This window comes from Hypanus sabinus, chromosome 2 (genome assembly GCF_030144855.1).
Source record: "Hypanus sabinus isolate sHypSab1 chromosome 2, sHypSab1.hap1, whole genome shotgun sequence".
NCBI lineage: Eukaryota > Metazoa > Chordata > Chondrichthyes > Myliobatiformes > Dasyatidae > Hypanus > Hypanus sabinus.
In genome coordinates this window covers 88,006,809-88,033,968 of record NC_082707.1, presented here as the reverse complement: position 1 = coordinate 88,033,968, position 27,160 = coordinate 88,006,809, and the positions used below count along the sequence as shown (strand labels likewise).

At 38.3% G+C, this 27,160-nt stretch overlaps 1 protein-coding gene across 1 annotated transcript in view; it reads left to right on the top strand.

Moving 5' to 3' along the window:
• Positions 1 to 27,160, top strand: part of scly (selenocysteine lyase) — a 48,315-nt gene that overhangs the window by 773 nt on the left and 20,382 nt on the right. Inside the window, exons 2-6 of the mRNA XM_059950144.1 lie at positions 3,858 to 3,991; positions 15,284 to 15,393; positions 17,840 to 17,940; positions 21,533 to 21,719; positions 26,912 to 27,039. Of these exons, the coding sequence (XP_059806127.1) occupies positions 3,909 to 3,991; positions 15,284 to 15,393; positions 17,840 to 17,940; positions 21,533 to 21,719; positions 26,912 to 27,039 (609 nt within the window). The 5' untranslated portion in view covers positions 3,858 to 3,908. The remainder of the gene's footprint in view (positions 1 to 3,857; positions 3,992 to 15,283; positions 15,394 to 17,839; positions 17,941 to 21,532; positions 21,720 to 26,911; positions 27,040 to 27,160) is intronic.

Below are 27,160 nucleotides of genomic sequence, written 5' to 3'. Positions count from 1 at the left end.
GCCATAAAAATTACCCTAATGGACCATCCGCCTAACACCGCTTATCAGCTGGCAGAGATAACTGGAGTGATGAACTCTACTTCCGCAAGGTTTACTGTGAGAAGAATGAGCATTACGCAGGGATAACAGGAAACATCTCAACGGTGAAAGCGTGATAATCCGGATGTTGAAGAGGCCATCAATTAGTGGGTTTCCATTGTAATTGGAGGAGGTGTGGAAATCACCGGACCAATATTTAAAAAAACGTCGGAGAAGCTAGCCAAGAAGCTGGGTCACGAAGATTTTAAAGCAAGGTTGGCTCGAAGGAAACAACCATACAGTAAATTCAAGAAAGGTAGTGCTGGTAGTGTAAACATGGAAATCTACAGAACTCCCCAACTAGCTTCAAACATTTTGTGCCCGATAATATCTGCAATACCGATGAAATAGGTCTTTTGTATCGTGTCTGGCAGGGCTTGTTCTCTTTGCTACAAACAAGCACCACTTATCAGGTTCAAAGAAAGCAATAACTGTTGTGTGTTTAATTATGTAAGGAAATGATAAAAGAAAGACATAGTTTATTATTGGGAAAAAGCATTACATCTCCATGCTTTAAGGGGCTAAGAGTTGATTTTCAGTATCTGCAGACTTTCCAGGACAAAACAGCCAAATTGATTGGCACCCTGACAAACACATTCACTCTTTTTGTTTCTTATTTAAAATTTTGTTTTTGGGCTGCCAGAATAAGAAGGTCACCATGAGATCCAACAGGGAATTGAGAACTTTTTTGCCCAACAACAGTGGAAAATGTGGAACAGGAAATGCTTGAACCAAATTTAACTGATGCATTTAAGGGGGGGGGGGGGATGGACTAACATGAGAAAGAAAGTAGTTATTATGCAGCAAACACCAGGAAATCTGCAGATGCTGAAAATTCAAACAACACACAAAATGCTGGTGGAACACAGCAAGCCAGGCAGCATCTATAGGGAGAAGCGCTGTCGACATTTCGGGCCAAGACCCTTCGTTAGGACTAACTGAAAGGAAAGATACTAAGAGATTTGAAAGTAGGTGGGGGAGGGGGAAATGCGAAATGATAGAAGACTGGAGGGGGTGGGATGAAGCTAAGAGCTGGAAAGGTGATTGGCGAAAGTGATACAGAGCTGGAGAAGGGAAAGGTTCATGGGACGGGAGCCCTAGGGAGAAAGAAAGGGGGAGGGTATTTGCCTCCAACTTTCACCCTGCCCTCAAATTTACCTGCGTCCGGTGCTCCCGGTGTGGCCTTTTATATATTGGTGAGACCTGACGCAGACTGGGAGACCGTTTCGCTGAACACCTACGCTCTGTCTGCCAGAGAAAGCCACACATTTTAATTCCACATCCCATTCCCATTCTGATATGTCTATCCATGGCCTCCTCTACTGTCAAGATGAATCCAAACTCAGGTTGGAGGAACAACACCTTATATAACGGCTGGGTAGCCTCCAACCTGATGGCATGAACATTGACTTCTCTAACTTCCGTTAATGTCCCTCCTCCCCTTCTTACCCCATCCCTGACATATTTAGTTGTTTGTTTTTTTCCCTCTCTCTGCCCATCACTCTGCCTGTTCTCCATCTCCCTCTGGTACTCCCCTCTCCCTTTCTTTCTCCCTAGGCCTCCCATCCCATGATCCTTTCCCTTCTTGAGCTCTGTATCACTTTTGCCAATCACCTTTCCAGCTCTTAGCTTCATCCCACCCCCTCCGGTCTTCTACTATCATTTCGCATTTCCCTCTCCCCCCACTACTTTCAAATCTCTTACTATCTTTCCTTTCGGTTAGTCCTGATGAAGGGTCTCGGCCCGAAACGTCGACAGCGCTTTTCCCTATAGATGCTGCTGGCCTGCTGTGTTTCACCAGCATTTTGTGTGTGTTGTTTAAAGTAGTTATTATAGTAGGTTTACATAGAAAAGATGAGAGGAAGCTTGAATGGAGTTCTGCCACTGGCAGAGACCGGTTGTGTTGAATGAACTGTATTTGTACAATGAATGTTACAAATGGCGAATGGAACTGAGCACCTGTCATTATGGAATCTCACAACATAGAAACAGGTCCTTAGGCTTACTGCATGAGAATAGGATACATGAAAACAATTTTCTGTTTTTGGTTTTGTCGCTATCCTGTACTGGGTCACTTAAAGAAGCAGTTAATTCTGGAATACAAATCTTCAGCCAAGAACATTGTCACAGTTCATTGACTTTGCTGTATCCAGTTCATATACAGGATTCCCCCGCTATTCGAAGGTAGAGCGTACCTATGAAATGGTTCGTAAGCCGGAATGTCGTAAAGTAAAGAAGCAATTACCATTTATTTATATGTGAAAAATTTGTGACTGTTCGCAGACCTAAAAAATAACCTACCAAATCATGCCAAGTAACACACAAAACCTAAAATAACAGTAACATATAGTAAAAGCAGGAAAGGTCTGATAAATACACAGCCTATATAAAGTAGGAATACTTTTCTGCAATTATTGCAGCACTGTTCACCGTAGCAGAAATCTCTTGGCAGAAGCACTCTTTCCAGTAACCTTTAAGCTATGAAGCTGCCAAATCGTACCAAATAACACATAAAAATACACAGCCTATATAAAGTAGAAATAATGTACATCCAGTATAGTTTCACTTACTGGAATCGGGAAGACAGTGAGCACACTGATGGTGGTGCGTTAGGCTGAGTCGTCGGAGGTTGGGGTGGTGGGAGGTAGAGGAGACTGGGGTGTCATCTCATCGTCGTCTGTTTCCATCAGGGCAGGCAGGTCACCTTCTTCTATGACTGCCTGCCTCAATGTCGAAGGTCGAGTTTCGTCGTCTGCTGTGGCTGATGTGGAAGGCTTGAAAAACAACAGGATGCTTGACTGCTTAGCCTCGTGCATTTTTAAGCATTCAAATCATCCTGCAAACCTGCCCTAAACCTACATACCCTTTCAGAATTAAAGTCGTACTTTTCTGCAATCATTGCAGCATTGTCAATCGCAGCGAAAATCTCACGCAATTGCTTCACGTTCAGTTCCTGAACGACTTCACTTTCAGGCAGTTCGCTACTGTGTTTGGTTTCAATTGTTATCCTTTCCTCTTCATTAGCTCTTCATCTGTCAGTGCTTGGTCAGGGGATGCCAAAACCTCTTCAACATCATCTTCGTCAACTTCTACAAACCCTGAGCCAAACTCACTATTTCCTTACTTCGTTCACCACAATCAAAACGCTTTATTATGTCTAGTTTTACGCTAAGTGTAACACCCTTACGAGCTCTTTTAGGCTTTTCCAATACCTCAGAACTCATCTTGCTAACGGATGCACAAAATAAATCGACATAAAGCACAGATGCTCACCAGCATGTGTTTAAGCAATGCCGGCTAGAATGCAGTTCCGGGGGAGGAGCTTGGCTGCAAACAGTAAAAACACCTACTGTTAGCGAAAACAGGTAACTAATGCAGGTCTTTTGTAACAGCGAGGTGTCGTAAATCGAATGTTCGAAAAACAGGGAACACCTGTACTGATTTATGACATTGCAAGTGATTTATTGAATTTATTGAAGATTGGTACCTGTGATGATGTGGTTGACAAGAAGTGAGCAAGACAAATGATTAACTTGCTACTACTGTCTAATTTCACATGCTTCAACTTTGCTTTTTGCAACAATATTCTGGGCATTGTCATTATATGTGGAGGCAGCTAATGAAACCTTTTACTAGCTGTTCACTGGACATGCTGAGCTCAGAAGTTTCTATCAAAATCTGTGTTGATGGTATCAGTTACCTTTTCAGCATTTTATCATTTTGTTTGTAAATAATTCACTTTGGTTTATGGATTTGACTTTTTTGCATGTGTTTTGCAGCAATTTAAGTTATCTATGAAGTGCTAAGCGATGCAATGAAATGCATGCATCATGCTAACAGATGTACCATCATCTAGTAAAGATTGTCAGAAGACAGCAGGAATGCAGAAAATACGTAACTCCTCATCTGAATAGTAAGTATGATCATAGGGAAATATTGTGAGGGATTGCTATGTGATCAGGCAAAAGGAACGTAGTGAAATCTGATTACTATACTATATATCTGCAATGGAAGTTCAAATATTACAGCATAGGATCTGGTCCTACAGCCCACAGTGTTTGTGTCAGCATAACGCCTAGTTAAACAAATCTCTTCTCCCTTCATGATCCATTCCCTTACATTCCTTGTATATTCATAAAGTGGCTTAACGATCGTATCTGCTTTCATCCTGCTCTGGCAGCACGTTCTAAGCACCTACAAGATTCTGTATTTTAAAAAAAAGACAGTATGTCTCCTTTGAGCTTTTTACCTCTTAGCTGAAAGTTCTGCCTTTTAGTATTTAACAGTTTTTCCCTGGGAAAAGATTCTGTTTGTCTATCTGTGCGTCTCGTAAATTTAGAAACATCTATCAGGTCTTCCCTCAATCTCCAGTGTTCCAAACAATCCAATTTTGACCAACTTCTTGTAGCTAAAATCCTCTAACCCAGGCGACATCTTGGCCTAGCAAATCTCTTCTTAATTGTCTCCAAAGTTTTCATGTCCTTCCTGTATTGGGGGCTACCAACACACATGCAATACTCCAAGGGTGGCCTAAACAATGTTTCATACAACTGCAGCATGACTTCCTGCCTTGTATAGACTATGCCCCTAGTGATGAAGGCAATCATGCCATACACCTCCTTTACCATTCTTTGCTACTTACAGGGAAGTGTGGAATTAATAATAAAATCATAAGAATTAGGAGCAGAAGTAGGCCATTCAGCCCATCCAGTCTGCTCCGCCATTCCGTCATGAGCTGATCCACTTCAACTAGTCATTCCAGTCCCCTGCTTTCACCCATACCCTTTGATGCCCTGGCAAATCAAGAACCTATCTATCTCTGCCTTAAATACTCCCAGTGACTTGGCCTCCACAGCTGCTGGTGGCAACAAATTCCACAGATTTACCACCCTCTGACTAAAGTAATTTCTGTGCGTCTCCGTTCTAAAAGGGCGACCTTCAATCCTGAAGTAGTGCCCTCTTGTCCTACCCCTACGGGGAAATAATGTTGCCATATTGTATCTGTTCAGGCCTTTTAACATTTGGAATGTTTCTATGAGATTCCCCCCTCACTCTCCTGAACTCCAGGGAATACAACCCAAGAGGTGCCAGACTTTCCTCATACGGTAACCCTCTCATTCCTGGAATCATTCTCGTGAATCTTCTCTGAACCTTCTGCAATGTCTGTGTATCCTTTCTAAAATAATGATCCCAAAACTGCACACAATACTCCAAATGTGGTCTTACAAGTGCCTTATAGAGCCTCAATATCACATCCTGGCTCTTATATTCTATACTTCTAGAAATGAATGCCAACATTGCATTTGCCTTCTTCACAACTGACTCAGTCTGCAGGTTAACCTTTAGGGTATCTTGCACAAGGACTCCCAAGTCTCTTTGCATCTCTGCATTTTGAATTCTCTCCCCATCTAAATAATAGTCTGCCTGTCTATTTCTTCCACCAAGGTGCATGACCATACACTTTCCAACATGTTATTTCATCTGCCACTTCTTTGTCCATTTGCTCATTCCCCTAAACTATCTAAGTCTCTCTGCAGGCTCTCTGTTTCCTCAGCACTACTCGCTTCTCCACCTATCTGTATCATCGGCAAATTTAGCCACAAATCCCTTAATACCGTAGTCCAAATCATTGACGTACATCATAAAAAGTAACGGTCCACTGACCCCCGTGGAACTCCACTGATAACCAGCAGCCAGGCAGAATAGGAGCCCTTTATTCCCACTGTCTGTTTTCTGCCAACCGGCTAATGCTCCACCCGCACTAGTAACTTCCTTGTAATTCCACAGGCATCTTGCTAAGCAGCGTCATGCTGGCAATGGCCTATTTTGTCATGTGCCTCCAGGTATACCATAATCTTATCCCTAACAATCGATTCCAACAACTTCCCAGCCTCTGATGTCAGACTAACAGGTCTATCTGCTCCCTCCACCCTTCTTAAATAGCAGAGAAACGTTTGCAATTTTCCAGTCATCCGGTACAATGCCAGAATCTATCAATTCTTGAAAAATCGTTAATGCCTCCGCAATCTCTCCAGCTACTTCCTTCAGAACCCAAGGGTGCATTCCCTCAGGTCCAGGAGATTTATCCACACTCAGACCATTAAACTTCCCGAGCACCTTCTCAGTCGTAACTTTCATTGCATTAACCTCACTTCCCTGACACTCTTGAATGTCCAGTATACTGCAGACGTCTTCCACTGTGAAGACTGATGCAAAATACACATTCAGTTCCTCTACGATCTCTCATTACAATATCTCCAGTGTCATTTTGTATTGGTCCTATATCTACCCTCGACTCTCTTTTACCCTTTATATACTTAAAAAAGCTTTAAATATTTCCATTGATATTAGTCGCCAGCTTCCTCTCAAAATTCATCTTTTCCTTCTGAATGACCTTCTTAGTTTCCTTCTGCAAGTTCTTAAAAGCTTCTGAATCCTCTATCTTCTTGTTTCCTTGTATGCCCTCTCTTTTGCTTTTCTTTCTTTCTCAATCTTTTTATTATAATTAATAATATGAACAAAATACAAATGATATATTGATAAAGGGATTACAAACATACAAAATCCCATTACACATAAAAAAATACATAAGCAATGGTTACAGTATAAATGAGTTTACCAAAACATGAACCATACAGTATATGTATTAACATGGTAAATCTAGATATTTCATAATATATAATATAAAAAACAGAAAAAAGAAAAAAATATTATGCAAATTAACTAACCTACTAATCTAATAGCTAATAAAGAAGAAAAAAGAAGCAAAAAAGAAAGAAAAAAAAACTAGAAAAAGAGAAAAAAAAGGGCTGTTTATAATATCTCACAAGAATATATAATCATCAATGTCATCAACTCCGATCCTCTCAACATATATAAAATTAAAACTGGAAAATCAAATAGGCTTGAAACAGGGTCATAATACATCATATGAAAATATTGAATAAATGGTCTCCATATCTTTTCAAATTTAATAGAAGTATCAAATACACCACTTCTAATTTTTTCTAAATTTAAACATAACATAGACTGAGAGAACCAATTAAATACAGTGGGAGGATTAATTTCCTTCCAATTCAACAGTATAGACTCTTGGAAGAAAGAAATCTATGGCTGTATTCCATTAGAAAAAATTACTTATAATTTAAGAGATAAATATGAAACATTTCTGAAAATTTGGAGCCCTTATTTACAAAAGACAGGATTAAATATATAGATGCTCTGAAGATGAAACAATTGGTTATTAGGGGAAAGAAATAAATATACATATTAAAGTTATTACGAATTCCATGGAGCATGTGGAGATCTTCCAACAACCAGGCATTCTTTCTTCTTTCTTTCTTTTTCTATAGGGCAGTCAGGGGGGAGGGGTTAAGGGGAGGGGGTAAGGGTTATATACATTGTTTTTTCATACTTCACTTTGTAACTACTTAAAAATGCAATAAAAAAAGTTTTAAAAAAAACAAACAATATAGATCTTCTAGCCATCAGAGTTAGAAAAGCAATCATTCAGCAGGCGGAAGAAGATAAATGCAGTGAGTCCATCATTGGTAAACCAAAAATTGCGGTAATAGGATGAGGTTGTAAATCAATATTCAAAACCGCAGAGATAATATCAAAAATATCTTTCCAATATTTTTTCAAAAGCGGACATGACCAAAACATATGAGTTAAAGATGCAGTTTCAAATTGACATCTATCACAAATAAGATTTATATAAGAATAAAAATGAGCTAATTTATCCTTGGACATATGGGCCCTATGTACAACCTTAAATGGTATTAATGAATGTTTGGCACATATCGAAGAGGTATTAACTAATTGAAGAATTCTATCCCAATTCTCAATAGGAATAATAAGATTAAGCTCTCTTTCCCAATCATTTTTGGATTTATAAAGGGGCTCTGAATGTATCTTCATAATTATATTATAAAGTTTTGATATAAGCCCTTTTTGAAAAGGGTTTAATTCAAACAAACTCTCCAAAATATGGAAACATGGCAATGGAAACATGGCATATGGCACAAAATATGGAATATGGCACAACATTTGGAAACGTAGGAAGTACAGTACTTAAAAAATGCCTAATCTGTAAATATCTAAAAAAATGAAATCTAGGCAAATTATATTTATTAGATAATTGCTCAAAAGACATAAAACAATTGTCCAAAAACAAATCAGAAAATCTTAGTAATCCCTTAGTTTTCCAAGCCGAATAAGCTTGATCTATAATAGAAGGGTAGAAAAAGCAATTAGGTACAAATAGGACTATTTAAAACGAATTGAGTCAACCCAAAAAATTTCCAAAATTGAAACCACATACGTAAAGTATGTTTAACTATCGGGTTGTCAATTCGTTTCGGCAATTTAGAAAGAGCAAAAGGGAGAGAAGTCCCTAAAATAGAACCCAGAGCATAACCTGGTACCGATTTAATTTCTAAACTCACCCAATGAGGGCCAAAGGATCCACCCCAGTCTTTCAACCAACATAACAAATATCTAATATTAACTGCCAAATAATAAAATCTGAAATTAGATAATGCTAACCCACCTTCCTTCTTTGTCTTCTGTAAATATATTTTACCTAACCTGGGATTTTTATTCTGCCATATATATGAGGAAATTTTTGAATCAACATCAGTAAAAAAAGATTTCGGAATAAAAATTGGTACTACTTGAAAAATATATAAAAATTTAGGTAAAATAACCATCTTAATCGCATTAATCTTGCCTATTAGAGATAAAGATAATGGTGACCACTTAGTAAACAAGCCTTTAATCTGATCAATTAAGGGTAAAAAATTAAACCTAAACAAATCTTTATGGTTTTTTGTGATTTTAATCCCTAAGTAAATAAAAGAGTCATTAACTAATTTAAAAGGTGAATTTCCATATATTGGGACCTGTCTATTCAAAGGAAACAATTCACTCTTATTAAGATTTAACTTATACCCAGAAAACTCACTAAATTGAGCCAACAATGATAGAACTGCTGGAATAGATTTCTCAGGATTAGAAATGAATAATAATAAATCATCTGCATACAGAGATAACTTATGAATGTCTGTCCCACGATTAATACCCAAAATATCCTGTGATTCTCTGATGGCAATTGCCAAAGGTTCTAAAGCAATGTTAAATAGTAATGGGCTAAGAGGACATCCTTGTCTAGTGCCCCGAAATAAACGAGAAAAGGGAGTTCTTTGATTATTAGTAAACTCTGAGGCTACTGGAGTGTGATAAATCAGTTTAATCCAAGAAATGAATGTCGGACTAAAATTAAACTTCTCCAACACATTAAATAAGTAAGGCCATTCAACTCTATCAAATGCTTTCTCCGCATCTAATGAAATCACGCATTCTGAAGTGCAATGTAGAGTATAAACAATATTCAGTAATCTAACGTTGAAAAAAGAATAGCGATTTTTAATAAAACCGGTTTGATCTTTTGAAATAATTTGGGGCAATACCTTCTCCAACCTGGATGCCAGTAACTTGGAAAAAATCTTGGAGTCTACATTCAATAAAGATACTGGTCTATAGGATGCACAGTCAGTAGGGTCTTTATCTTTCTTCAATATTAAAGAAATGGAAGCTCTATAAAATGATTGTGGCAAATTCCCCAATCTAATTGCTTCCTCAAAAACCCTACATAACCAAGGAGAAAGAGTAGTGGAAAAACATTTTAAAAATTCTACTGTATACCCATCTGGACCTGGTGCTTTCCCAGAATTCATTGAGGAAATAACCCCTTTGATTTCTGCGTCCGTAATAGGAGTATCTAATATTGAAAGATCATCGGATGATAATCTTGGGAAATTTAATTTCCCAAGAAAATCACACATGGTATTACGATCCTGAGGGAATTCAGATTGATACAGGGAGGTATAAAATTCTTGAAATGGCTTATTTATCTCATCATGGTTAACTGACAAATCCCCATTCTGCTGACGAATCTTAGTGATTTGACATTTAACCAAAGCATTCTTCAACTGACTAGCTAACAGTTCACCTGATTTATCACTATGTATATAAAAATCAGATCTGGTTTTCATTAATTGATTTTCAATCGGAGATGTAAGTAATAAACTATGTTCCATTTGAAGTTCAACCCTTTGTTTGTAAAGCTCCTTACTCGGAGTGATCGAATATTTCTTATCAATCTCTTTAATTTTATCAACCAATAACAGAGTTTCCTTCTTAATGCGTTTTCTCAAACCAACGGATAAGAGATAATCTGTCCACGTATATACACTTTAAAAGTGTCCCAAAGTGTTACGCAAGAATTATCATCCGTGGAATTAGTTGAAAAGAAGAAATCGATCTGTTCCTTCATAAATTTAATAAAGTCCGGATCTTGCTGTAAGGTAGAGTCAAATCGCCATTGTCTAGCATTAGAAACTGTATCCGTAAATTTAATAGAAAGTTTTAATGGAGCATGGTCAGAGATAGCTATAATATCGTAATTACAACCGATTACCGATGGAATAAAACAAGAGTCAATAAAAGAATAATCAATTCTCGAATAAGAATGATAAACATGTGAGAAAAAAGAAAACTCTGTCATTAGGATGTCGAAATTTCCAAACATCAAAAACCCCATTATCAGTCAAAAAGGAGTTAATACAAGTGGCCGACTTATTGGGTAAAGTCTGAATAGATAAAGATTTATCCATCAAAGGATTTAAACAACAATTAAAGTCACCACCCATTATTAACATATTCATTTAGATTGGGTAAAGAAGTAAATAAGGACTTAAAAAAATCAGGACAATCCACATTTGGAGCATAAACATTAACCAAAGCAACCTTTTTATTACAAAGTAAACCCGTAATTAACAAAAATCTACCATTGGGATCCGAAAAGATATCGTGTTGAACAAATGCAATAGAGGAGTCAATAAAAATTGAAACTCCTTTTACTTTGGCATTCGAATTCGAATGGTACTGTTGACCCCGCCAAGACCTAAAAAAGCGATATTTGTCCTCCTTCCTCACATGAATTTCTTGTACAAAAATGATATGAGCATTAAGTCTTTGGAATACTTTGAAAATCTTCTTTCGTTTAATCAGATGGTTTAAACCATTAGTATTCCAAGACACAAAATTAATGGTCTGAGCCATAATTCTAAAATCAACCCTTTGGTATAGAAAGGGTTAACCAAATTATAAACTCATGCACCCGGAAGAGGAACAAAAATAAAGAGCGGACCCGGAAGTGACGACAATGCAGACATATTTGAAGTTCAAAAACAGCCCAAATGAAAAAACTAAATCAAACTGGTGAAAAAAAATAGAATTAGAAAACAAACTAAACCCCACCCCTACAAGAAAAAGATGCGAAAACGCCAAAATATGGCTAGAAAAAGGAAAATATGAGATTAACTCTACCCCCATGTCAGCGGAAGACCACTCCGTATATAAAGGATATATATTAAAAAAAACCACCCCGACTTTAAAAATTAAAGTCACCATATTAAAAACCATACTTCTTAATATAGTTAGTTGTAAAAAAAAAGAATATAGTCACTAAAAGCTTATAAATCGGGCTATAGCCCAGACAAAACAAAACATATTTAAGCTATGATAAGCGATGCATTGTAGGAAGAAGACGAGAGAAAAATAACGCTATCTTAAACAAAACCAAAAATATTTTTCAAAAAACCACCATCTTAATAAAAAAGAATTCACCATCGAAGGGTTAAAAATATACCTTCAAAGGAACAAAAATAATAGTCAAAAATGTAGTATAATGGTTAAAGTGTATAAAACAGAGCAATTAATATGATGAAAACACACTTTAACTTAAATATAAAGTATAGGATAAACCTACACCAATAACCAGAGGCTAAATCTGGTTTAAGAAATCGAGAACCATCTTACACAATCAGAATCATTCAATTATTAGAAACTGGTGTCTGTAGCAGTAGGGAAGTTCTCCTCCAGATAACTTCTCGCTTCGGATGTTGAAAAGAAAATCTGGCGTGGAGCATTTGGCGGAGAGATTCTAAGCTTCGCAGGGTATAAGAGCGCAGGTTTTAGATTTTTCTCATAACATTCAGACATCAGCGGTTTAAAAAGAAGCCTTTTTTTCATAACTTCAGGACTAAAATCTTCAACCAAACGGAAATAGTGATCTTGAAATTTAACCATTCCTGCCCGCCGAGCTGCACGAATAAGTTGTTCTTTGTCGTGTACATAATGAAACCGGATAATTACAACCGAAGGTTTAGCTGTAGCACTCGATGATCGACGCCGAATTCTATGTGCGCAATCCAATAATGGAGGATTATTTGGGAAAATCGACGGAAACGCTTCTTTTAATAGTTGAGCAAAATATTTTGAAGGGTCATCTTTTTCTAAGCCGTCTGGGAGACCAAGTATACGTAGGTTCTGTCTTCTGGACCGATTCTCAAAGTCGACACTCTTGGCTTTGAGTGTTTCCACCAGTTTAGTGGTCGAAATTAAATTCTGTTGCAGTTTTTCAATAGTCAAATCTCGTTTCCGAGCGTTTTCTTGCAGAGATGCGATAAGAACTTGCTGCTGGTTAATTACTGAATCCGTCTTAACCATATAATCTTGAAAAGCCTTTATATCTTGTTTAAAAATTTGTTGTAGTTCATCAAATTTTTTATCCAAAACCTCCATAAACAATTCATAAGTTAATTGAGTGTGTTGCGGATGAGCTTGCTTCTTTCCATTACCATTCAGATTGCGCCCAGGTTCTCGTTCTTTAGATCTAAGAGACATTTCTGTTTGCATATCTTCAGAAATTCACAATAAACTCTTAACAATAAGTTCAAAAAATAGCAAAAAACTTTTGGTGTAGGTAAAAATAAGTTGGATAAAGGTGATCAAAGGTTAAAAAAAGTAAAGGTTATGGAGCGAGTCTAAAACAGTACTCACTCCATGAGCGTCTCCCGCTGACTCCTCTTTTGCTTTTACTTTGGCTCTGACTTCACTTGTCAGCCACGGTAGTGTCCTTCTTCCCTTTGAAAATTTCTTCTTATTTGGAATATATCTGTCTTGCACTTCCCTTATTTTTTGCAGAAACTCCAGCCATTGCTGCTCTGCTGTCCTTCCTGCAAATGTCCTTTTCCCGTCAACTTCAGCCAGTTCCCCTCTCATGCCATTTTAATTTCCTTTATTCCACTGAAATACCAGCACATTAGATTTTATTTTTTTCCCGCTCAAATTTCAAAGTGAACTCGATCATATTGTGTTCACTGTTTCCTAAGAGTTTCTTAACCTTAAGCTCTCCTATCACCTCTGGATCATTACACAACACCCAATCCAACACAGCCTATCTCCTAGTGTGCTCAACAACAAGCTTTTCTAAAAAGCCATCCCTTTGACATTCTACAATTTTTTTTCTCTTGAGGTCCAGTACTGGCCTGGTTTTCCCAATCCACTTTCATGTTAAAATCCCCAACAATTATCATGACATTGCCTTTCTGACATGCCTTTTCTATCTCCTGCTGTAATTTGTAATCCACATCCCAGCTGCTGTGTAGACGCCTGTCTACAAATGACATTAGGGTTCTTTTACCCTTGCCATTTCTTAACTCAACCCATACAGACTCTACACCTTCCAATGCTATGTCATCTCTTTCCAATGATTTAATATTATTTCTTATACACAGAGCCACACCACCCCCCTCTGCCAACTAACCTATCTTTCCGATACACCATATATCCTTAGACATTCAGCTCCCAATGGCCGCCATCCTTTAGCCAAGTTTCAGAGATGGCCACAATGTCATACTTGCCAATCTGTAGCTGAATTTCAAGATCGTCCACTTTATTTCTTATGCTACGTGCATTCAAATACAACATTCTCAGTCCACACACGAGGAAATCTGCAGATGCTGGAAATTCAAACAACACACACAAAATGCTGGTGGAACTCAGCAGGCTAGGCAGCATCTATAGGGAGAAGCGATGTCGAAGTTTCGGGCCGAGACCCTTCGTCAGACTCTCAGTCCGCTATTTGTTGCTTTCTTTTTTAACTGCACCACGTCTCTATTGCCCTGTAACTCATGCCACTGGCTTTGATTAAGCCTTATCTCCTGCCTGTTCTTGCTATAATCTGTTGCACACTATCTAATAGATAATGCTACTTACCAATAATGAAATAATGTTTTCAAAGTCCTAATTTGTTTATCTTTTAAATTTTTTTCCAACCAAAAGAGGGATATCCTATTTACTCACCTCTAAAAATGTCTTACTGACTTCTTCCAATTTGACATCCAAGCTAAAGAGGTTACCGAAAAATTGTGGATTGAAGTAACAGGCTACAGGATCTGCCAGCCACGCATCCAACTGCTTGCACTTGAATTGTGTGCTTTAACTCTTTATCAAGAAACCAAACCAGTCAAAAGTAAGTTCAGGTTCTAGAAAGTGCACAACGATTTGACAGCAACTGTGAAACTTCCTAAAACGATCCCTCACCAGACCACTCTCCTGCTTCTCTGCTTTTACTTTGTCTTCTTTCCAACCAAGAGTTATGCCGCTCCATTTACCATCTTAAAAATTCTTGCTGACTTCCTATAATTTGCTGACTACTCTCCATGTATTGCAACACCAAATTTGTGTCACCTATGCCATCCACTTTTTAGGCTTGAATAAAACCAGATTTACTACTGGGCCAGTCGCAGCTATGAAATATCCCTATTTAATTGGATTGAAACCTCTTCCCTAGAATGATTTGGAATTTTAGTCAAGAGATAGTTATTAGTGTACCTCTGTTGGATTTATACTGAAGTGCAAGGAATGAAAGCATAAAATACGAGTTCAATAAATGAGTCCACTTTATGAGGAAGAGAGCTTCACCTCCTAAGTCTAGGATAGACCTGGATCTAGGCTACAAGCCTGAAAGATAGTAATCAAACCATGGCCCCATGCAGCCACTTTCACCAGTAACTATCCAAGCTCGTGATAAATCTTAGATATTAGATTAGATTAGATCAGATTAGATTCAACTTTATTGTCATTGTGCCGAATACAGATACAAAGCCAATGAAATGCAGTTAGCATCTAAGCAGAAATGCAAAGAATAGTGTTATTTACAAAATAACTGTGAATAAGAAGTAAGTGTTACAGCATACAAATATAAAAGGTATGAACAGTCATTTCTTTTTGCCATTAAGTCCCATGAGTTGAAGGATGTGGAATAGTTGAAATAATATTTTTGCTTTTAAAACAGTATTTACATGGATTATAATGCAACTACGCCTATGGAGAGTGAAGTAATCCAGACTATTACTGAAGCCATGCACGAGGCCTGGGGAAATCCCAGCAGTTCATATGCTGCAGGTATGTTGTGCATACAAACACACCTATGTGACCTCTGACAGGATGTATCAGATCACACATATTCAAAACATAAAATGCTGGAGATGTTAGGCATCCATGGCAAGAGAAATAGGGTTTCTGCTTTGAAATTGAATAATCCATGTTTTGATGATCTCTTGAAGCAGATTGTAGTTCATTTTCCCAAGCTTTCAAGTATATGAAATCTATCTGATGGGAGTTTTGGAGGTAACACAGATTAGCTTAAAGCATGGATCAGCATGTAGAATTATGATATTGTAGCCATCAGTGAGACTTGATGCTGGAGGAGCAGCCCTGGCAGCTCACTGTTCCAGAGTTCCATTGTTTAGGTATGATCAAGGGGAAAATAATAAAAGCAGAGGTGCCATTACTTGCCGCAGAAAATGTCACAGCAATGCTCAGACAAGACAGACTTGAGAGCTTTTCTACTATAGCTACTGGGTGGAACTGAAGAATAAGAAAGGGGTTTATCATGTTGATGGTATTATATTGTAGAACACATAATAGAAGGATCTGAAGGAGCAAATTTGTAGAGAGTTAGCAGACAGTTGCAAGAAAAATAAGATTGTGATATGAAGTAATTTTAACTTTCCACATATTGGCTGAGACTCTCCGACTAAATGTTTGTCAAATGTGTTCAGGCAAGTTTCCTTAAAATATAGAAGGAATGAGACGAGGCAGATAACAAGTCTGTATAGGGGAACACATTGGATCTAGTGATCATAATTAGTTTCAAATAATTATGCAGAAGGATGACCTGGGGTTGAGATTCAAAATTGGAGAAGGGCAAATTTTGATGGCATCAGAAAGGATCTGGTGGGTGTGGATTGGGATAGGTTGTATTCTAGCAAAGAGATGTTGGTAAGTGGGAAACCTTCACAAGCAAAGTATTGAGAGTACAGAGTGTGTATGTTCCTATTGGAGTAAAATACAAGGCTAACAAGTTTAGTGAATCTTGGTTTTCGAGAGATTGAGATCGTGATTAAGAACAAAAAAGAAGTACATAGCAGGTATAGGCAGCAAGGAATGAATGATGTGCTTGAGGAGTATAAGAAATGCAAGAGGGAAATCAGGAGAACTAAAATAAGGCACTAAGTTGTTCTGGCATGCAAGGCGAAGGAGAATCCAAAGGGTTTCTGCAGATACTTCTAAGAGCAGAAGGATAGCGAGGGACAAAATTGGTCCCCTGAAGATCAGGGAGGTCATCTATGCATGAGATAGGAGAAATCTTAAATGGATTTTTTGCGGCTCTCTACTCGGGAAATGGGCACAGAGTCTATAAACTAAGGGAAGATAGTAGTGAGGTTATGTACTGTATCTGGATTACAGAGAAGATGCTTGCTGTTTTGAGGCAAAATAGGGTGGATTTGTCCCCAGTCCCTGGCTTGGTGTCCCCTCTTACCTTGTGGGATGCTGGTACAGAAATTGCAGGAGCCTTGGTAGAGGTGTGTAAAATATCCTTGGCAATGGGTGAGATGCCAGAGGACTGAAGCATAGCTAATGTTCTGTTTCTGTGCTGTGGTGCTCTTTGACTCAATATAATATAGTAGAATTAGGCAGCCCATCAGCCCTTTATGTTCAGACGTTTTAGTCTGATTTTGATGTACATTGCCTTTTCCATAAATAAACTAATATATTTTAAAACTCTAGGAACATGTTCTGAAAAACTATTCCAATGGTACATAACTGATTGGAATTTATACATATTTGATTCATATAATTGATTTTTTTTGTATACTATTATCGATTGTGCAAATGCTATTACTTACTTTGAAAACCATAGGACTGCCATATTCCCTTTTACTTTGCATGGTATAAGAAGTTCAAGGCAGTGACCTGAATAAAGCAGTCTTGAAGTGCAAAATATTCTGTCACCATCAATAATTTCCATCAAGATTATCTTGAACTTCCTCATAATTTTGATGGAAACTATTATATTATTTCTAATAAAATGGGTACCGGTGAAATTTGACTTGTCCTTTCAGTAACTTTTAACTGAAGGAAAGAGCTTTTCATAAAAGTGTACATGTACAAGATTTTTGATGCACAGAATACCCTATGAGACCCTGACTTCTTGCTAGATGTGATATTGCAGTTACTGACCTCAACACTGAATTAAGAACTTCTCATAGATGCTCTTCACAAATCATCTTCTTTAAACAACGGTTAACTCTAGAAAGCCCACTGTAGCATAAGATGTTTTTCTTTTTCTGAGAACTCCTTCATTAAAATAGATGGTTCCTTTTTATTCCTGGCCATTTTACTTTCTCATTCCACTGTTGTCATTGAAGCTGGAAAACACATTAAGAAAACAGAAATTTTTGAAGTTGTTGGTTAACATTTTGTGCTATTTAAACTTGCAAATCAGAATATATTCTACTTTAAAAAATTAAAGACAAGTTCATGCAACAATTTTTCTTGTTACTAGGTAAGAAAGCCAAAGAATGGATAGTTTGGTCAAGAGAAACCATAGCTCAGATGGTTGGAGGTCGCCCACAAGATATAATTTTTACTTCTGGTGGAACTGAGGTAAGAATGGTCTTATATACCAACATATTGTAAATGCATTCAGAGACCCACACTCTCAAATGCCACTCAAAGATACATCATTGCATCTCTGCCATCTCTCACACCCCATCTCAAACAGCAAACACCCATCTTATCCCCACCAAGCAGAGAACAAATTCCATGGCTGTTGTACAAGGCATGGATATATCATAAATATCTAATCTGCATATGGTTGCAACACAGATGGATGTGGCATCTGAGTAATTGATAATTGTGCTTAATTATAAATCCACTCTGTGGTGGGTTTAGTCCATTTGATGTTGTGTTGAAAGTTCTTTCAAACAAGGCTTTCTCTGAATAGAGAACTTTTCAAATAGGAATGCAGTGGATTCCTGTTAATTGGGACACATCGGAACCAGTACATTTTAGCTCAAGTAAGCGGCTGCTCCAATTAGGCAAAGGTTCATGGCAAGAGCCAAAAAGGTATAACAAAGATAAACTACTGTTTAACTGAGTAACAAATTTAAATGAAATACGGAACAAATTAGATAGTGGCGAGGTATGGGGTATCCAGGGAGTGGTAGCACTTCTGGTGAAGGAGCTTGTCATGTCCATTCCATGGATGCCCATTCACTTTTAATCCCCATCAGACTCTCAGCTGTCACCTCTAGCTCAAAACTTTGAGAGTGGCCACACTGCTTCAACAGGCAGGCTAAACCAGGTGAGGATAGCCAGCACCATACACCAGTGAAATAGGGAGATGCCTGTTCTAGAATGCAAAGTCAGCTCCGGCAGACTGAGTGGATGAAACTTACAGTGAGATCCAACGGCCAGGAAGCTGGCTGTGCAACGATCTGTGGAAAGCAAAGGTCATGACGAAGTATAGAAGAAGTCACGGTCACCTTCTGCAGCCAAGGGAGACCTCAGTTGTGATGTTTGTTTGTGCTACTGGACCCAGACTTCCGAGGTCAGGAGAATGAAACTGTCCCAGTTCAACGGCTTTTCCACTGTAAAAAGCTTCACTCACAAGTTTCCTGTCATTGTCGAGCACGATGGACAGCCACCCACATTTATTGACAGAAGAATTTATTCAATGTACACGATCGACTAAATGAACAAAATCAGCACAGACACCTAGTGCAGATAAGTGAACTGCCTTCATGCAATGCTTTCGACAATTGCATCATCCAAATCTTCATCTTCATTTTAACATTCAAGATGATTGTCAATACCTTCATATTCTTTGTAGTTCCTAACTTGTTGAAGTAGTGAAATCTTTTCATTTTCACTCCTAGCCTTTTCTGGCATCTCCAAACCTAAAAGCTTGAACCCACAGTGAGCAAAATAGTTCTGAATTGTCTTACTGCTGCTTTCTCATCAACTAATAGCAACAAAAGAGATACTTAATGAATACTTTGCTTCAGTGTTCACCAGTGAAAAGGACTGTGGCAATTGTAGTCATGACTTAAAGCAGACTGAAATGCTTGAGTGTATAGGCATTAAGAAAGAGGATGTGCTGGAGCTTTTGAAAGGTATTAAGTTAGCTAAGTCACCAGGGCTGGACGCGATGTACCCCAGGTTGTTGTGGAAAACAAGGAAGGAGATTGCTGAGCCTCTGGTGATGATCTTTGCATCATGAATAGGGACGGAAGAAGTACCAGAAGATTGGAAGGCTGCAAACATTGTTTGCTTGTTCAAGAAAGGAAGTAGAGATAACCCAGGAGATTATAGACCAGTGAGTCTGACTTCACTGGTGGATAAGTTGTCAGAGAAGATCCTGAGAGGCAGAGTTTATGAGCATTTGGAGGAACATAATTTGATTAGGGATAGTCAGCATGGCTTTATCAAGGGCAAGTCACGCCTTACAAACCTGATTGAATTGTTTGAGGATGTAACAAAACACATTGATGAAGGTAGAGCAGCGGATGTATTGTATATGGATTTCAGTAAGGCATTTGATAAGATTCCCCATGTGAGGCTCATTCAGAAAGTAATGAGGCATGGGATTCAACAAGACCTTGCTTTGTTGATTCAGAATTGGCTTGACCACAGAAGGCAAAGGGTGGTTGTGGATGGTTCATATTCTGCATGGAGAACAGTGACCAGTGTGTTCCATGGGGATCTGTTCTGGGACCCCTCCTCTTTGTGATCTTAATGAATGACCTGGATGAACAAGTAGAAAGGTGTATTAGTAAGTTTGCTGATGATACAAAAGTTGGAGGTATTGTGGATAGTCTGGAGGGTTGTCAGTGATTACAGCGGGACATTGATAGGCAGAACTGGGCTGAGAAGTGGCAGATAGAGTTCAACTCAGATAATTGTTAAGTGGTTCATTTCGGTAGGTCAAATTTAAAGATAGTATATAATATTAATGGTAAAACTTTTGGCAGTGTAGAAGATTAGTGAGATCTTGGGGTCCGTGTCCATAAGTCACTCAAAGGTGCTGCACAGGTTGACAGTGCTTTTAAGAAGGTGTATGGTATGTTGGCCTTCATCAACCGTGGGATTGAGTTCAAGAGCCATGAAGTAATGTTACAGATATATAAGACCTTGGTTAGACCTCACTTGGAGTACTGTGTTCAGTTCTGGTTACCTCATTACAGGAGGGATGCGGATCCTATAGAGAGGGTGCAGAGAAGATTTACAAGGATGTTGCATGGATTGGAGAGCATACCTTATGAGAATAAGATGAGTGAACTTGGCCTTTTCTCTTGGGAGCGATGAAGAATGAGAGGTGACCAGATAGAAGTATTTAAGATGATGAGAAGCATTAATTGTGTGGATAGACAGAGGTTTTTTCCCAGGGCTGAAATGGCTAACACGAGGGCACATAGCTTTAAGGTGCTTGGAAGTAGGTACAGAGGAGATGTCAGAGATATTGTTTTTCACACAGTGAGTGGTGGGTGCGTGGAATGTACTGCCAGTGAAACTGGTGGAGACGGATACGATAGGGTCTTTTAAGAGACTCTTCGATAGGTACATGGAGTTTAGAAATATAGAGGGCTATGCAGTTGGGAAATTCTAGGCAGAATCTGGAGTAGGTTACATGGTCAGCACAACATTGTGGGCTGAAGGGCCTGTAGTATGCTGTAAATTTTCTGTGTTCTGCGTTCTAAAAATCACTGCTTTTTGAACACAAACACACACAACTGAAGCCATTTAAAAGTTGTTTGCTCTAAGCATAGTGTAGTGTCTTAAGGCCTCACAAGTATACACAACTGATGATAGTTAAAACATTTCTTTACAACAGTCTCCTGTCCCAATTAAACAGCATAGTGTCCCAAATAAACTGAAGGATTCCCAGCTATTTTCTTGATTCATTTTTTATTCTTTAAGAATTGTCCCAAGTAATCAGCTGCTCTGATTAACCAATGGCCAAATTAACTGGAATCCACTGTATTTATAAAATAGTGCACAATGTGTGTATATATTATCACTTACATTATACCTAACATTGCATGCCACAAAGTGATGAAAAAATACGAGATGTTGAAATTAATACCCTTGTTTTCTATGCATTGGCTCCTCAAAAGATTGATAAGAATTTGAAACACCCAAACTTCAAGTCAGCAACTAGTCTCAACTAAAGTTCCAAAATGTTTGTGTTTTCCAGGCTAATAATCTAGTATTTCATACAGCAGTCAAGTACTTCTTGGATCATCAGCACCAGTTGGTACAGAATGGTGGGGGAGTGGAGCTTGGAGAGATTATTCAGTCATTACCTCACATTATTACATCAAATATTGAACATGACTCTGTGCAACTGGTGGTGGAAAATCTGGTCAAGGAGGGAAAAGCAAGTGAGACTTTATTGATGGTCCTTTTTTTTTTGAAGTACAATTTAGCTTCTCTCTTTAAAGTGCTAACTGATGGAAAGTTTGTGAATATTACATAATATGCAAGGCTGCAAAAAGCACTAAACAGTTAATGTAGCTGCTGTATTGTGATACTACATTGCCATTTGGTTTGACTCATTCTTTATTATTTTGTTAAAAACAAATTATCTGTGACGATATCCTCCCATGTCCAAAACAAAATTGACTGTCCACTGGAGGAACTTGTTGTCTCTCTAGGGTGGACAACCATTTAGATATGATTTTTTTCTTGGTATAATGTAACCCTTATCACCTAAAGATTTAGGACAAATTACATGATAAACCTTGGCAAGTTCAATCCTTTACATGCACCTGAAGTCCCCAAATTTGTTGATACAAGAGAATCTGCAGATGCTGAAAATTGGGAGCAACATCAGGCAGTAGCTTTAGAGAGAAATGTCTCACCTGCTGGAAGAACTCAGCGGATGAGAAATTTCCCTTTGTAGATGCTGCCTGGCCTGCTGAATCTTTCCAGCACTTTGTGTGTTTCCCCGAATTTATTGGCAGATTGTGGGATCTAGAGATTTTTCGATCTGCAGGTTATTTTAGGAGGTCAAGAATGTGTGAAAACTTGTTGGTCTATGATTGTTTAATTTTAAAGTTTAAAGCAAGGAACAGTTACAGAGCATGTGAAGCTAAAGAAAAGAACCTCAGGAAAAGACAAAGACAAGATAGCAATTTTTGTGGAGACTGATACTTGTATACTGAAATAAAGGCAGATTCCTGAGATAAGCGCAGGGCCACTTAGAAGAGGCATAGCATTATGTCTTGTGTTAACACTTAGCCAATGAAAAATGAAATGGGGATAAACTTATGTAACTGCTATACTGGTTTGCTACCAATAGGTGGAGACAAATCCATGTTGTAAAACATACAGGTTAAAATATGTTAGTGAAACTACAATTTCAATCTTGTTTAAAGCTAATTAATTCAGCTAATACATTATTAAAAGCATAAAAATACCAATTCCAACACAACCTAGTAACTGCAATATTCTGATGGCAGTGCAAACTTGCTGAGACTTTTCTTTGCATTTAATGCTAGGGAGTTTGCACTGGCTTAGACCTGGTATGGGATCCTTCAGCTGTTTTCAACAAAAGGTTTTATAGTTGTAAGGAGCAGAATTAAGATATTAGATTTTTTAATTATTGGTGTTCATTCCCTAGGACCTTGAGGGAAGTTAGTGTAGAAATAGCAGGGGCTCTGACAGAAATATTTCAAATGTCATTAGAAACGGGGATGGTTCCAGAGGATTGGTGTATTGCTCATGTGGTTCCATTGTTTAAAAAGGGTTTTAAGACTAAACCTAGCAATTATTGGCCTGTGAGTTTGACATCAGTGGTGGGTAAATTAATGGAAAGTATTCTTAGAGATGGTATATATAATTATCTGGATAGACAGGGTCTGATTAGGAGTAGTCAACATGGATTTGTGCGTGGAAGGTCATGTTTGAAGAATGTTGTTGATTTTTCTGAAGAGGTTACTAGGAAAGTTGACGAGGGTAAAGCAGTGGATGTTGTCTATATGGACTTCAGTAAGGCCTTTGACAAGGTTCCACATGGAAGGTTAGTTAGGAAAGTTTAGTCATTAGGTATTAATATTGAAGTAGTGAAATGGATTCAACAGTGGCTGGATGGGAGATGCCAGAGAGTAGTGGCGGATAACTGTTTGTCAGATTGGAGGCCGGTGACTAGTGGTGTGCCTCAGGGATCTGTACTGGATCCAATATTGTTTGTTATATACATTAATGATCCGGATGATGGGGTGGTAAATTGGATTAGTAAGTATGCAGATGATACTAAGATAGGTGGCGTTGTGGATAATGAAGTAGGTTTTCAAAGCTTGCAGAGAGATTTAGGCCAGTTAGAAGAGTGGGCTGAGCGATGGCAGATGGAACTTAATGCTGATAAGTGTGAGGTGCTACATTTTGGTAGGAATAATCAAAATAGGACATCCATGGTAAATGGTAGGTCATTGAGGAATGCAGTAGAACTGAGTGATCTAGGAATAATGGTGCATAGTTCCCTGAAGGTGGAATCTCATGTGGATAGGGTGGTGAAGAAAGCTTTTGGTATGCTAGCCTTTATAAATCAGAGCATTGAGTATAGGAGTTGGGATGTAATGTTAAAATTGTACAAGGCATTGGTGAGGTCAAATTTGGAGTATTGTGTACAGTTCTAGTCACTGAGTTATAGGAAAGCTGTCAACAAAATAGAAAAAGTACAGAGGAGATTTACTAGAATGTTACCTGGGTTTCAGCACCTGAGTTAAAGAGAAAGGTTGAACAAGTTAGGTCTTTATTCTTTGGAGCATAGAAGGTTGAGGGGGGCTCGATAGAGGTATTTAAAATTATGAGGGGGATAGAGTTGATGTGGATAGGCTTTTTCCATTGAGGGTAGGGGAGATTCAAACAAGAGGACATGAGTTGAGAGTTTAGGGGTAACACGAGGGGGAACTTCTTTACTCAGAGAGTGGTAGCCGTGTGGAACAAGCTTCCAGTAGAAGTGGTAGAGGCAGGTTCGATTTTGTCATTTAAAAAAAAAATTGGATAGGTATATGGACAGGAAAGGAATGGAGGGTTATGGGCTGAGTGCAGGTCGGTGGAACTAGGTGAGAGTGAGCGTTTGGCACGGACTAGAAGGACCGAGATGGCCTATTTCCATGCTGTAATTGTTATATGGTTATTTCTGGTAATATACTTTGGAAAAAAACAGTTATGAAACCTTTAAACTATTAATTAATTAGTTATAGTTTTTATTGGAAATTTTCTATGGAAACTGCTGGAGATGCTTTTTTATGTAAGCAGACAGCTACTTTACCCCCCTCCTGCCAAATTCCTCAGGATAAACATCTGTGGAGGCTGGAAAAATGAAGTTCTTCCAAAAACATTGAATTGGTTAAAAAAAAATGATTTGCTCCCATGCCACTCAAAAGTTAGTTTTGGCCCGTTTTTTGCTGACTACCTATATAACATATCATTATTTGCCATGTGTTGGACCCCTGCTTGTAAGATAATGGAGTCTCTTAATATTGGCCTGTTGATTATGCAAAGCAAATTTCTGTGCCCAGTTCAATGATCTGCAATGGTCTGAGAGTTTGTTGCCAACACTGTTAATGCAATAGCTCTAAGATGTGCTATATGCCTATAATGTTAAAGGTCAACAAACTTCATAAAGGAATGCAGTTTAGATAGGTTGAATTGACAATTGAAACTTTCAGGCCACCCTATTATAATGAAGTACCTATCCATTACTAATCTTATTCACCAGCACCTCATCCTCAGCTTAATATGCCTTGGCAATTTATGTGCTTGGCCAGATAGGTACTACTTAAATGTGTAAGTACCTGCCTCTACCATCTCAGGTAGTGTGTTCCAGATTTCATGCACCTTCTGGTGAAAAAAATATATTCTTCAGATCCCTTCTAAGTTTACACCTCACCCTTAACCTATATCCAGTGGCTATAGACATCTCTGCCTTGAAGATTTTTTTTATTGTCTATTTAAGCCTCTCAAAATTTTGTACACCACTGTTGGCTTCCCCCCCCCCCCCACCCCCCCGACTCCTCTGCCCACAGGAAGAAGGCAAACCACGCTTTTCAAGTATGTTGTCAAAAATGAAATATTCCATCCCAGGTTGCATTTCATCTGCACCCTTTCCAGTGTAGATTCAGAGACTGGCAGTAGGCAGAAGCTCCTGCTGGTTGGTTTGGCTTCCCATCATAGCGGCTGAACTTTCATATATTCAAAGCTATTGTGGCTGGTGCATTATGTGCTATCCAGGTCATCACCCAATGAGTTGCATCTCATATGCATCCTTTTCATCTGCAATCACAGCCTTCCTATAGGTATTTACCAGAATAACTTGCATCTACCCAGGAAAAAAAATGGTTGCTAAGATTGCAAGACCCACTAAAAGGGTCAAAAATCTTCCAATTGCTTACAGGTGAAATATGTTGGAAGTTTTTTTAATATAGTAGATATTAGGTAATTGAGCCATCGGTTAATCGGGCAGGGCAGCTGCTTATTTGGGACATTGGGACAACTCTTAAAGAACATAAGCAAATTGAAAAGTAGCAGGACATGTAATAGCATTGCAGTAAGCGTGACGTTGTTACTGCTTGGAGCATTCTTGAATTCGGAGTTCAATTCCATTCAGTAAAGAGTCTCTGTACTCCGTGGAGTATTTGGGTTTTCCCTTGGTGCTCTGGTGTCCTCCCATAGTCCAAAGATGTATCAGGTGTGTTAACTGATCATTGTAAATTGTCCTCTGATTAGGTTAGGGCTAATCAGGGTTGTGGGGTTGCTGGGCAGCGTGGCTTAAAGGGCTGGAAGGGCCCACTCCACGATGTATCACTGAATACATAAGTAGACAAACAAACTTTTAAAGAACAAAAACTAATCAAGAAAATAGCCAAGATTCCCTTTGTTTATTTGCGACACTGCTGCTTAATTGGGGCATGCGACTGTTACTGAATTGTTTCTAACTAGTTTCAGTTGTGTGTGTTTCTATTCAAAAAGCAGTGCTATTGTCACTGACGGTTGGTAAGGAATAAGCAGTAAGTCAATTCAGAATTGTTTTGTTCACTGTGGTTTCAAGCATTCGATCTTGGAAATGCCAGAAACAGCCAGGAGTGAAAATGAACCAATTTCACTTCTTCATCATTAGGAACTACAAAAAATTTGAAGGTATTGACAGTCATCTTCAATGTTACAGTTAAAATGAAGATTTGGAGGTTGCAAACATCGACAGCATTGTGTGAGGGCAGTTCATTATCTGCACTAGGTTTCTTATGCTGATTATGTTCATGTACTGTCAAAAGAACACAGCACAGATGAATTCCTCCATTGATAAGTATTAGGAACTAATATATAGGTTTATAGTACTGTAGTAGTACTGGTAGTTTTATCACCTGTAATTCATTTATTACATAGTTTATTACTCAGTTAACCTTTTTTTAATACCTTTTTAACTATTTCCTTGAAAATTTGGCTTAATGGGGCAGCCACTTAAATGTACTGGTCCCGGTGTGACCCAATTAACCAGAATCCACTGTATAGTGAAACATTAAGATCATTAAATATATGAAGGGAAAATGATTATATTTCTCCTTTGCAGAAGCTACATTTTTGCCTGTTTCCAAAGAAACTGGATGTATCCAAGTTGATGATGTGATTGCTGCTATTGGGCCAAGCACTTGCCTTATTTCTATTATGCTCGCTAATAATGAAACAGGAGTTCTCATGGTAATTACTTTCTTAATTTTAGTTTGGGAATGTTGATCTCACTGGGAAACATAGCTTTTATTATCCACAACAGTCCTGAGGTTAGGGTGATGGGCTGCATTCCTGAACCATTAATAGAGTT